At 52.6% G+C, this 13,092-nt stretch overlaps 1 protein-coding gene across 6 annotated transcripts in view; it reads right to left on the bottom strand.

Moving 5' to 3' along the window:
• The window catches only part of TCF7 (transcription factor 7), a 127,957-nt gene that overhangs the window by 71,980 nt on the left and 42,885 nt on the right, over positions 1-13,092 (bottom strand). For 4 of the 6 annotated variants that reach the window (XM_029051591.2, XM_029051592.2, XM_029051590.2 and 1 more), the window contains exon 4: positions 12,571-12,747. The exons of the other annotated variants lie outside the window; for them this stretch is intronic. In XM_029051591.2, coding sequence (XP_028907424.1) covers positions 12,571-12,747 — 177 coding nt within the window. The remainder of the gene's footprint in view (positions 1-12,570; positions 12,748-13,092) is intronic. 6 annotated transcript variants of the gene reach the window in all.

Here is a 13,092-nt window from a genome sequence, read left to right as displayed (position 1 = left end):
AGCTGCGTCAACCAGCCCTGCTGCCCTGGAGGACAACCACACATGCCCATGCCCCCCTACCCCCACCCGCTCTCCCAAAGTCCTTGGGCTAAGCCCTAGCCCAGGGCCAAAGAAGCCCCATGGGGGTCACCCTCACCAATGTTACCTCTGAGGGAAAAAAGTCCTAATTCCTGTCTGAGTCTACCCCAGGACATGATCCACCTGCCCCTAGGCCCCGATAAACACTGATCACCTGAGGAAGGAAACAGTGTAGAAAGCGCATGGACCTGGGAATCGGAGGACCCGAGATCCAATTTCGGCTCTGCAGCTTGCTTGCTAAGTGACCTTGAACAAGTCCCTTCACTTCTCTGGGCCTCAGTTTGCTCATCTGAGAATGGGGATTCAACAGCTGCTCTCCCTCCTACATAAGACCATGAGCCCGATGAGAGATGGGGACTGTGTCCGACCTGATTTTCTTATATCTACTACAATGCTTGGCAGTTAGTAAGTGTTTAACAAATACCACCATTATTATTACCTCCCACATTTCAGGAGAAGAAAATGTTTTGCCCTGCAATAGCTGGGTAAGTCAGGCCCAAGTGAGTTATTAGGCCAGAATGATGCAGCATGGCTTGGTGGATAGAGCACGGGCCTGGGAGTCAGAAGGTCATGGGCTCTAATCCTGGCTCCACCACTTGCCTCTTGTGTGACCTTGGGCAAGTCACTTCACTTTTCTGGGAGTTACCTCATCTGTAAAATGGGGATTAGGACTGTGAACCCCATGTGGGACAACCTTGTATCTACCCCAGCACATAGAACACTGCTTGGCTCAGAGTAAGCACTTAACAAATACCATCATTATTATTATTTTGCTTGTTCTGAGCCCACCCCAGGCGGAGGAAGGAGCTGCTAAATACAGTCCCGAATCCGTGGGGGTTCTGGAGTGGGAAGAGCAGTGGATCGGGGGTTCGCTTCTGGCCCCGGCCTCTGTGGCTAAGTTGGGGGTACCAAAAATGTGGGCAAATCATGTTTTCTTAGAAGAACACAGCCTACCACCCCGCACTCACCACCTTTGTGCTGGTCACCCCTTATCCCCTCATCTTCTAGAGAGGAGGCATGGCCTAGTGAAAAGTGTGTGGAACTCAGATTTGGGAGGCTGACTCTGGTCCCAGCCACTGACCTGCTGTTTGACTTGGGATGAGTCATTTAACATCTATGGGCTTCAGTTTCCTCATCTGTAAAATGGGGATGAGCCCTTGGTGGGACAGGGCCTGTTTCTGATCTGATAATCTTGTGTTTGGTAGTGCTTTCCACAGAGTAAGTACACAATAAATGCTGCAGCCAACTTTTTTGGCTACAGTGGGCCCTGCTTCGGGGGGAAGGGGCATCTTCCCTTTCCTGCGATGGTTAGGGCATTGCCTGAGAGATGACTTATGCCCTAGGCTTACCTATTCCCCTGGACATGCTTAAATCCTGGGCTTGCTGCCTTGAGTTGATTCCATGGGCTTGAGCACAACTCCCAATCGCACATCCAGACTCCCGGGGCAGCAGAATTACATCTAATCCTGGCTCTGCCACTTGCTTGCTGTGTGACTATACTCCAGTCACTTAAAATTCTCTTTGCTCAGTTTCCTCATCTGTAAAACAGAGATTCAGTATCTGTTCTCCCTCGCCCTTACACTGCGAGCCCCATGTGGGCCAGGGATACATCTGACCTAATTACCTCAAATTACCTCGCTTAGTAGTGCTCGGTATATAGCTTTTCACAAATTCTACAATTCTTATTATTATCAGGGGACAGAACCCTTGGACTACCAGGCTGGTCCAGCCCACCCCTGGGCCCCCATAAACCAACCAGGAAGGGAAATTTTGGCTCTGGGAAACGTCTGCCCTACTGCCCTAGTGAGATTCGCAGGTGGGACCTCCGCGCCCTAAGGGGTCAGAGAGTGCAAGGGGTGGGGGGAGAGGGGCCCGCCCGGTCAGTCGGGGGGCCTTGTCGGAGGAAACCAGAGAGCAAGGCTGGTGGGGCTGCGGACGAGGCAGAGCTGAGTTGTTGTTTTCTGTTATCTGAAATGTAAACTTGTGGTCACCCATACAAACAGTGAGTATTAGTAACCATGTTTTCCGTTTGGGTGGCTACAGGAAATATCAGCCTTCAGGGCTGTTTCTGTCCGCTGGAGGTTTGCCTTCGCCTCCCAGAGGCCCCCGGGGGCAGCCCAGACGTGGGAAGGAAGCTCAGTCCCTTCCCCTTGGTCTCCTCCCCTCGGCCTCCCGTCACCCGGTGGCCTCTGGAGAGGCCGGTGAGGCTTTGGTCCTCCCCACTGACAACTCTCTGGAGACCCTGGGGGGTTCCAGCCCATAGGCCCAGACACCCCCAACCCTGACCCCCTGCTTTTCCCTGCTGCCCCTTAAATTAACCTCGCCCCGTTGCGTAGAGCTTGCGCTCCCTTGCCCTTGGACGATGGCTTCCTCTCCCGAGACGGGAAAGTTGCGGGAGGAAACGTTCTCCTGGGGGAGGATAGGAAAGGAAGAGGCGGTGGAGCGGGAGCGAACTGAGAGAAGGGTGGGAACGGAGGTCTTCCTGACCTCCCAGCATGGGTGAACGTGTGGGCGCCCGACATTCTTTGCCAGGCCAGACGTCCTGGACTCCCTGCCTCCCGCGGTTAGAAGGAGTGTGGCTGGGGGAGTCAAAGGACCTGGCTTCTCATCTCAGCTCCACCACTGGTCTGCTATGTGACATTGGGCAAGTCGCCTCTTTGGGCCTCAGCTTCTTCCTCTGTAAAATGGGGATTCAATGCTTGCTCTTCCCCTTGCTTAGGCTGTGAGCCCTGTGTGGAACAGGGATCGTGTTTCACCTGATTATCTTGAATCTACCCAAGTTCTTAGTACAGTGCTTGGTACAGGGTAAATGCTCACTAAACACCACAACTGTTATTATTAGCCTGTCAGTGGTCGATGGCAATGAGAAAGAGCAAATGCTCAGTGCTTTTGTGGGGTCTCAAAACCTTCCCCTGGTTCCTCAGGGAAACTGAGGCAAACAGGTCCTGATCTCAGGTGGAGGGAGGAGCTGAACCCAGGTGGCAAGGAGTGGAATCGTATCTCAATTTATGACTCTCTGCCTTCGTTAGACTGTAAGCACATCGAGGGTAGCCACTGCAACACTTCCATGTTCAAGTGCTCAGCATGCCGCCCCACACCCAGTCGATGCCAGTAAATACTATCCAAACTGAGACAGTCTGGCTTAACCTCCTTTCTCCTCTCACCACGATCGATCAATTCTTGCTACCTTCTGTGGGAGGGGAGACCTCCTTATCGCACTTCAGCTCACCCCTTCCTACCTCACCTCACTGATCTCCTACTATGACCCAGCCCATGCACTTCGCTCCTCCAGCACCAGTTTACTCACTGTGCCCCATCTCGTCTATCTTGCTGCCAAACCCTTTCCCACACCCTTTCCCTAGCTTGGAACTCACTCCCCATCCATATACGCCAGACCACCTCAACTCTCTCCACCTTCAAAGCCTTATTGAAGTAACACCTCCTCCAAGAGGCCTTCCCCAATTAAGCCCTCTTTTCCCTGATTCCCTCTCTCTTCAGCATCACACTTGGATCTGTACCTTTTGATATTCATCCCACTCTCAACCCCACAGAACTTATGTACATATCTGTAATATTTATTTATATTAATGCCTGCCTGACTACCCCTCTTGACTATAAGCTTATTATGGGCAGGGAACGTGTCTACCAATTCTGCTGTGTTATACTCTCCCAAGCACTCAGTACAGTGTTCTGCACACAGTCAGTGCTCAACAAATATGATTGACTTGGGATGGTATTTTTTTTGTGTGTCTTAAATTTTCAACTCAGGGTCTCCTGAGCAGAACTTGCAGCACTTGGGAGAATGTGAATCTTGGAAGTTGTCGGCACTTCCTGGCTCAGGACGGCAGGTTCCCCTGACCAATCCTTCCTCCTTCCATCTTTTTTCCTAATCCCTCCTGGCTGTTATTCATCTACTGATTGAGACAATCTGCCCAGACTGCTTGGAGACCAGGCGACCCCTTGTGCCTGCTTCGTGGGCCCTTGCTCTTGGCTGCTCAGAGCATGCCCATCATTCCGGCCCTGTCAGCCCTGCCTTCTACTCGAGGAGACTGGAAGTCCCCACTCCAGCCTGGGGAAAGGCAAGAGGGTGTCTCTGGGCAGTGGGGGCCTGACAAAGGCACTCATACAAAATCTTTCACAATTGTAAGGGGCTGGGGGGCAGGCGGCGACACAGTGATCTCAATTAAATTATTAAAGATGGGCCCATTTGTTTCCACTGAGAATTCTGCTGAAATCATCCCATATGGCCACCCATCCACCCACCCCAAACCCCTTTGGGGACTCAAACTACTTGGGCCAGGAGAGCAAAGACAAGAGACCATGGGCGGGGCCGGGGGGAGAGAAACTGGGTCAGGGGAACTCTTCATCATCCTCCTCATCGTTGGTAACTACTGAGCCCTTACTTTGTGCAGAACACGGTACTAACAGTTTGGGAGAATACAATACAGCAGAGTTGGTAGACACATTCCCTACCCATAACGAGTTTACAGCCTAAAGGAGGAGACCGACATTAACATAAAGAATGTATGATATATAATTTATAGACATGTACAGGGACCACTTCTCAACCAAGAACTAAGCCAGCATCCTATACACCAGCTTCATGCCTCTGTCCCATTCTGGGAATGATTTCCTTGCAGAGATGAAAGGGAAGGGGTTTTGCCATCAATCCCCACTCCAGTGGCATTGCTTGAGAAGATGGAGATCTGGGTCCAGACCTGGCTGAGCTTCTGTGTTGCCTGTCCCCACCCTCACAATGCATATGACCTTTTCCTAATACTAAACTGGAGAAGCACTGGTGCCTAGTGGATATTGCATGGGCCTGGGAACAGAAGGACCTAGGTTCTAATCCTGGCTCTGCTACGTATCGCTGTGTTATCCTGGGCGAGCCACTACACTTCCCTGTGTCTCAGGTACTGTATCTGTAAAATGGGAATTAAGACCCTGAGCCCCATGTGGGACAGACTGTCCCCACCTGATTAGCTCGTATATACTGCAGCAGTTAGTACAATGTCTGGCACATGGGAAATGCTTAACAAATAACCTAAAAAAACTGATTCCCCTACCCGTAATTGATATTAATGTCTGTCCAAATACCTTAAAAAAATTGCTTCCCCTACCTATAATTGATTTTAATGTCTGTCTGCCTCATTAGACTGAAAACTCCTTGAGAGCAGGGAGGGTGTCTACAACTTTGGTAAAGTGCTCTGCACAAAGTAAGGGCCCAATAAATGCCACTGATGGACTGAGTGCTCTCCCCACTGGCTAGAGTGGCCCCTACTAAAAAAGGAGAAGCATGTGACATCACACGGGTCACCTGGGGCACACAGAGCTGCATGGCAATGCCATAGGTGCCATTTAGCAAAAACATACCAATCGTGGGCATTCTAGAGGGTTTCTGCCCCCCACCCCGCAATAGCCCCTGAGCTATCGTGGCTACTTTTCAGGGCAGATGGGCTCCGTAGCCATGGAACTCTGTGGCAAGAATCGCAGTAGGGGGAAAGATGCTGAAAATTAAACAACTGGACATGAAGTTATTCCGCCGGACAGGGATGAGGCCAACTGGAAACCAGACCGTGACTGTAGTATAAAACCTGGTGGTCCCTTCTCCTTGCAGACCATCTCCTCCTATGCCACTGGGGAGTCCTGATCGTGCCCACACATCTCCAGTTAGTCAGCCCTCACTTACCCCAGCGAGTGGAGCCCAGTGGAGGGGGCACAGGGGTGGCACTGGCCCTGGGAGCAGGGAGGGACGGGAGCAATGGGAAGGGAGTTGGAACAGTGGAAGGAACTGAGTGAGTCCAATGGAAAAGAATATCCTGAAGCAGTGAGGGTCCAGAGCTGGTTGGCTGGCTGGAAAAGGTGGCACAGCAGAGGGTGGCCACTCATCCCATTTTACAATGGGCAGTCCAGTATCCTCCTGTCTGGGGCAGAGTCAGAACCGGATGCCTTTATGTCTGTTATTTTCAATACCAGCCTCTAGCTCCCACTACCACAGCTCCCACCATCTAGGCCCCTAGTTCAGTCACAAGATCTGAGTTCACCGCTCTCTAGGGGGAATGCAGTGGTTCTGGAGCAACTGGGAGGTGACGGTATTCTAGGCGTGGGCTGATTCAGGTCGACTTTCACAAAATGGCGACTGTTTGCTGACGGGGCATGCGTGAGGTCACAGATGTCCTGAGGTCCAGTTTTCTGGAGCGTTGCCACTGACCACCTTGGGTTAGTATTGACCAGAGCGAAGAGAGAAGAGATGGAAGACTGGGGCAGGGGAAGGAGGAGGGTAAGATGGTAAGTAAATGCTCCAGCCTCCAGCTGAGGACACCTTGACCTAGGCTTAGGTCCTGGAATTTCCCTTGGCCTAGAGATGCTTAGGCCCACACAGGTGTGACCGGCTCATCTGACCCTCTTGGAACTCAAGTCCTGTCCACCCACTGAGGAGGCAAGTGTGTGTAGGGGGGCCTGAGACATGGTGGGGGTTCCTAAACCAATCAGCCACATTGGGATTGTTCTCAGGTCTCTAGAACAGAGAGGAGAACCCAGGGCGAACTAAGGCCCAAGCTAACAGACATCAAGCGCCATGGATTCTGGGAGGACAGTTGAGTCCCAGGGAAAACGGAGGGCATCCTTGATGAGTTGGGAAAATGTGGAGGTGTGGGTAGGCCCCTCTCTCTTTGCCCAAGCATATGGAGGGTCAGCTGAGGGAAGAGGGTGGCTTTATGGTAATTATGGTACTTGTTAAGCACTTTCTATGTGTTAAACACTCTTCTAAGGACTGGGGTGGGTACAAGATAATCAGGTTGGACACAGTCCTTGTCCTACATAGGGCTCACAGCCTAAGTAGGAAGGAATAGGAGTTAATCCCCATTTTACTGATGAGGTAGAGGCACAGAGAAGTTGCCTAAGTTGCCCAGAGAAGTTAATAACTTGCCCAAGGTCACACAGCTGACCAGTGGCAGAGTCGGGATTAGAACCCAGGTCTTCTGACTCCAGGGTTTTGGCTCTTTCTACTAGGTCATGCTGCTTCATTAGACACTTGATTGTAAGTCCCTTATGGCCATGGATCATGTCTACCAACTCTATTGGATTGCTCTCTTCCCAGAACATAGTACAGTAAGTGTTCAATAAATAACACTGATTAACTGAATGATTGATTTCAGTGACTAGGAACTCAAGTTTCCCTCAGAAACCGGTCACCTCTTCTCTCAGAAGAGAAGAGGAAGGAGGAAGGATCGGAGCCTGGGTCTGAGGCCCCTGGAGTGCCTGCTGGATTTGGAAGATCAGTATCCTGCTAGAGGATAGTGTTATACTGTTACATTGTACTCTTCCAAGTGCTTAGTCCAGAGCTCGGCACACAGGAAGCACTCAATAAATACCACTGATTGATACAGTCTCCATTCTGAAAGACCCTGCGGCGAGGTGCAGGGGAGAAGGTTGGGAAGTGGGTGGGAGGGGAACCTTGAGCCGCTCTGCTACTCCCACCAAATCAAAAAGTTACTGGGCTGAGGTGATGTCACATCCACCCCATTTCCTTGTCCTAGATGTGGCCCAGACTTCAATAACCTGAACTCCAGAAGCTTCCCCCTTCCCCCACCTCTGGAACTGAGAGTTCCTATGATACCCAGCCTCAAATTCCTACATCCTGGCAGGAGAATTTTCTCTTAATTCAATGACTATGCTTCAGATGGCTTGTGGCAATCTTCCCTCTCTCTCTTCTTCTGTTCCCTTCTTCTCTCTCTTTCCCCTCACTCCCTCGCCTTTTCAAGGACTCTCTCCTTCTCCTTGCTCTCACCCCCTCTACTTGCACTTGGATTTGTGCCCTTTATTCACCCCTCTCTCAGTCCCACAGCACTTATGTACAAATCCATAATTTATTTAGTTATGTAATGTCTGCCTCCCTTTCTAGACCGTAAGCTCATTGTGGGCAGGGAATGTGTCTATCAACTCTGTTACACTGCACTCTTCCAAGCGCTAGTATGCATACAGTAAGTGCTCAATAAATAAGATTGATTGATCGCCTCTTCGCTCTCCCTCTCCTCCTTGCTCCCACTCCATCGACTCCTCTCACTCCCTCTCCTCTCTAATTCACTCTCCCCTTCCTGCAGTTTGTGTGTGGCTCAGGTGAAAAATAAATGCAGTCTGTATTTTCCATGGTCAACCACAATGGGGTTAATCTCGCTCACTGTATTTGCACACACAAACAGCTTTTGCGTGCAGATAAACCCCTGTTTCAGTTAGAATCTTAGACTCCCAAACTGCTCGATGGTCAGAGCGCTTTCTTTTCTCTGAAAGTTCTTACTTTCTACCACAAAGCCCTTAATACAGGTGGTCTTGGGGCAGCTGATCGACCTTTTGAGAATAGGGCGTCTGATGCTGGGTCCTGTCAGTTGAGCTTCTGAGCTGCCCCGAGATTAGTGGTACAGAGTATGCGCCTACCAAGCACTAGGCCCTGTTCTAAGCATGTTCCCTGTCCTCCAGGAACTTATAGTCAAATGGCTCTCGGGGCAGTCAACCACTCTCTGGCCTAAAAGGAAAATGTTTCTGTATCTGGGAGGTGCCCCAATCGCCTCTGCCCCTGATCGCACTAGATAAGGCCCTTGCCTGCTCTCAAACCATGACCTTTCTTGTCTCTCTTCTCGGGACTGTCGGCAATTTCCCAGAAGCCTCTGGGAGGGTGAGGTGGACCCCTTTTGGAAGTCCCATCCAGAGACTCTCCCAGGACGGACACTTCTAGCATGCGGTCTAGACTGAGGACCGTGATCAGAGTAGGAAAATGAGGTGGCAGAGCTTACAGGGAGGCAGCCGGGAGAACGCAGGAGCCCAAGAAGCAGGAGGGAAGGGTCAGGGGGTTACTCCTTGGCCTCTCTGGTCTAATCATCAGAGACACGGATTTCTGGCACCACTTGAAGTTGCAGCAATAGAGCACTGGGTTGAGTGCAAGAAAGTACTTCCAAAATGACCAAGGGGCGGGGGCCGGGGAAAGCCCCATCCTTGGAGAGGAGCCAATCTTCCCTGGAGGCAGGGGCTGGACCAAATGGTCTTTTGAGGTCTAAAGCGACTGAAGGGTGACAAGGGAATGGAGACCTCATCACTAGGCTACAGGCTGGCAGGTCCTTTTCCCTACACCTGAGAAAGGGAAAGAAGTTTCCCGATATGGTTGTCCTACAGATGCTAAAGGGAAGTCATGGTGGGAGTGGAGGTAGCAGAGGAATACATGGGGAAATAGAGCAGGATGAGGAGGAGGAAAAGAAAGAGGAAGAGTGGTGGAGGAGGAGGAGGAACAGGAGGATGAAAGGAAGAGGATGAAGAGGAGAGGAAGAGGAGGAAGAGAAGGTGGAGGAGGAGGAAGAAGAGAGAATGCTTCTGAGCTGAGGCCTGGAAGTCCTGGGGGTCATTCTGGGTCCACAGTGCAGATTGAGGTTCTGTCCACTGGGGTGGCCAGGCTAGTCTCCTGGGGCCCAGCCCACCCCCAACCCTCGCGAAGGCACACCATCAGATGTTCCGCCTAGCGTGAGGCCTGTGTTTTCCTCTAGGACCTAGCAGTTCCCCAGCTACAGCCAAATGGTGCCTGCTCTACGGTGGGCCCTGTGGAGACCTGCCTGGAGGTGGGCTAATCCCCTCCTCCATCCTGCCAGGAACATGGCTCTCTCAGCTTCTGCTCCCCCAAAGGGTGAATAAGGGCCAACCAAGACTACTGGCAGGTAGGGGGAGGGGAGGCGATCGGCCAGGAGGTCTGCCCTGGAGGTTCCCTGGAGCCTGACTGCACACATGCCCTGGGCAGCTGCCAGAAGCCCTTGGCCGCACTGGCTGGGAGGCAGACCGCTGGCCAGTTGGACCCCACAGCCCGGCTCCCCAGTGGCCTCGGTCGCTCGGGCAATCCCATCTATGGGGCATTGAGGAGTAGCGTGGCCTCCTGGAAAGGGTATGGGAATCAAAGGACTTCGATTCTAATCCTGGCTCTGCCAGCTGCCTGCTGTATGACCTTGGGAAAATCATTTAACTTCTCTGTACCTCTCAGTTTCCTCATCTGTAAAATGGAGATTCAATGCCTGTTCTCCCTCTTACTGTGAGCCTCATGTGGGACAGGGAATGTCCTGACCTGATTAACTTGCATCTATCCCAGTGATCTGAACAGTGCTTGACACATAGTAAGTGCTTAAGAATACCATAATGATAATAATAATAAACATAATCATAATATTAGGGCTTGGCTGCTGCACTGTGACCTCACAGCCTCCCTGCCATGCATTATTTCCTGTGCTAGCAGCAGGGCCAGGCAGGCCAAGCCAGAGAGACAGGCAGAGGCCCGGCCCTAGCCAACGTGTCCCCAACCTCTTTCTTCCAATGATGACCCCATTTCCTCGGCACCAAGCACAAACTCCTGACCACTGGTTTTACCAGCAACCTTCTCTTCCTCCTCCTTAGCCACTCTGTTCTCCCACTGCCTTATGACCCAGGACCTTCGGCTCCTCCTCCCAAATTTCTCCATGCTACCGAACCCTTGCTCATCCCCTTCCTCCTGACTAGAATCCTCCTATCCCCCAACTTTAAATCCATCAGACCCCAACTCTCCTCAAATTCAGAGCCCTCCCTGAAACACCTCCTGGGAGAGGGTGTCCACCTCACCAGGTTATGTCCAATAATAAATAAATAAATAAAAAATAAATAAATAAATAAATAAATAAAACTGGTCTATTGGTCCCACTTTACTTGATGGACCTGGGGGCATGTTGGAGTCTGTTACAGGCATCTACGTAAAAAAGTCTCAGCATTCATCTGCTCAGAGGCTGAGGGTTGGACCAGATGACCTATTGAGAGTTTGTTCCATTCTAGAGTCTCACCGCTTCATTCAAAGCCCTGCCCGCAGGCCTGTCCCATGGCCTTTATAATGGGAAGCTGGAGGAGGGCGGAAGGGGGCCGGCTCTTCAAAGAGAGGACCTCAAATCGGTGAGGAACCACTGAACTGGCAACTCCCCAAGAGTGTGGGGGTGGGAGGGCTGCTCAAACTCTGCCCTCCCAGGGGACCCTGAGCATTTCCTAGGGAGCATTTCCTGAGCATGTGGTCTTTCTAGAAGGGCTCTCCGTCATCTCCATGTTCCGGGACTAGGTCCTTAGCCGCCGCACCATCCCTTCTCTCCCTGCCCCTAGACAGCAATTCCTGCCAGCTGCACCCTACAACGCAGCTGCCGTGGCCACTCTTATTCTTCCTTTTACAGGTTGGAACGCACTCAGGGGCAGGCCTCTAGACAAAATCTGGCCCAAGATGAGGTGGGAGTCCAGTAATGACCCAAAGAGACCCCCACCCCAGGAGAGTTTCCAATGCCTCTCAGGAGCAGAGAGCCCCGGCATTGCCACAAGCCACCCGTCCGCCCGGCCCCACCCATCCCTGACCATGTGCACATCCTGTCCCTGCTCCAGACCCATAAGGAGAATTCCTGGGAGCAAGCACTGTTCTCACGGCCTGGCCCTCAGGGGCGGTCTTCCCTCCCGAGTCCCACCGCGAGCCCTCAGAGGGAATCCCTGTTCCTCGCTTAGCTCCAAGCCTGACACACCCGATGGGTGGCACCAGGTGGGTTCGTCAGGGCGGCAGAGAGTGGAAGCAAAAGTAGCGGAGGATGGGGGTGTGGAGGGAAGGAAACAAACCATGTTGGTCCCGATCGGGCCGGGCCAAACGTCATCATGCAAACTGCCTGGTTGCCAGCCTGCTGAACCCGCTCTCCGGCACGGCTGGACCGACAACACCCACTGGCCGCTGGAGGCCGAGCCGGAACAAGAGGGTGAGAGGGAGGGATGTCTCCCTCTCTGGTTCATAATCTCTTTGAGGGCAGGGAACGTGCCTACCAACTCTGTTCTACTGTGCTCTTCCAAATGCTTATTACAGTGTTCGGCACACAGTAAGAGCTTGGTGAATATGACCGACTGATCAATTGATGTGGCAGAGGAAGCATCGGCAGCCCTGCCAGAGACCAGCGGGGAAGGCAACAAAGAGCTGGACCATCAGCTTGTTACCACGGGACACGTGTGTGTGCATGCATGTTTGCATGTGTGTGGTCCCGGGTCCCTGCCCCCCCGACTGGAGCCAGAGCAATGAGAGGGATGGAGAGGAGAGTTACGAAGGGTGAGGGAAGTGAAAGTGTAAGGAGCCTTGGAAGGTCGCCTCCAGGCAGGGAGCAGCAGTCCTGCATTTAAGATGGGGAGGACGGTTTCTCAAGGAATATCAGGCTGGGCAGCTTTCCCCTGGACCTAAATGAACAATTCCCTCCCAACTCTCCTCATGCCTCAAGCGGGACATTTGGCCATGTCCCCGAGGGGCAGAGAACGAGGCTGATCATACCTCTGGCCAGGTGAGCTCTGGGGCTTTCACGTTGGCCCTTGGTTTAATTCTGAGGGTGTGGGGGGGTCTCCCCCTTGAACTGCCCCTTTCCCCGGCCCCCCATGCTCTCCCCGCGGCCTCAGAGAGTCCCAAGCAAGTACAGAGAGTGGGGTCTGGTCTACCTCTTCCGGTCGTGTCCTGTATCTGACCCTCTGGTCTCCTTCGCCCGCTGCGGCCGCAGCGCTGCACCGTCTGACTCCTGGGCTGGCCAACAAGGTGTCATTCCCCATTGGCATCCCGGGGGCCAGCAGCCGGCACTCCGGGAATTCCTTCCGCTCTCCACCAATACCGCTGTCGCTCTGGGAGAGGAGGGGAGGGGAGATTTTTTTTACCACAGCATGCAGGGGTTTAAGTTGTGGGGTGAGGGGACATGGGGGGAAGCTGGCCTGTCCTATCCCTGGACTCTGGTCTCTCCCCCCTCTGGCTTGGACTGGTGCAGTAGAGATAAGGCCACCCCCAAGGCCTCCCACCCCTCAGGGCCTCCCACCCCTCAGGGCCTCACCCGACAAACTCTGAAGTCAGGTCTGCCTTCCTCTCCTCTTTCTTTCTTCCTCCTCACCCCCTCAGCTCCTCCACCACCCCTTCGAGTGTGGGTTGATTCCCTCTGATTTCTACCTAACTTGTAATACTTTTCCAACTGTTCT

This window comes from Ornithorhynchus anatinus, chromosome X1 (genome assembly GCF_004115215.2).
Source record: "Ornithorhynchus anatinus isolate Pmale09 chromosome X1, mOrnAna1.pri.v4, whole genome shotgun sequence".
In the NCBI taxonomy this organism is placed as follows: domain Eukaryota; kingdom Metazoa; phylum Chordata; class Mammalia; order Monotremata; family Ornithorhynchidae; genus Ornithorhynchus; species Ornithorhynchus anatinus.
This window is presented reverse-complemented; position numbering and strand designations above follow the sequence as displayed.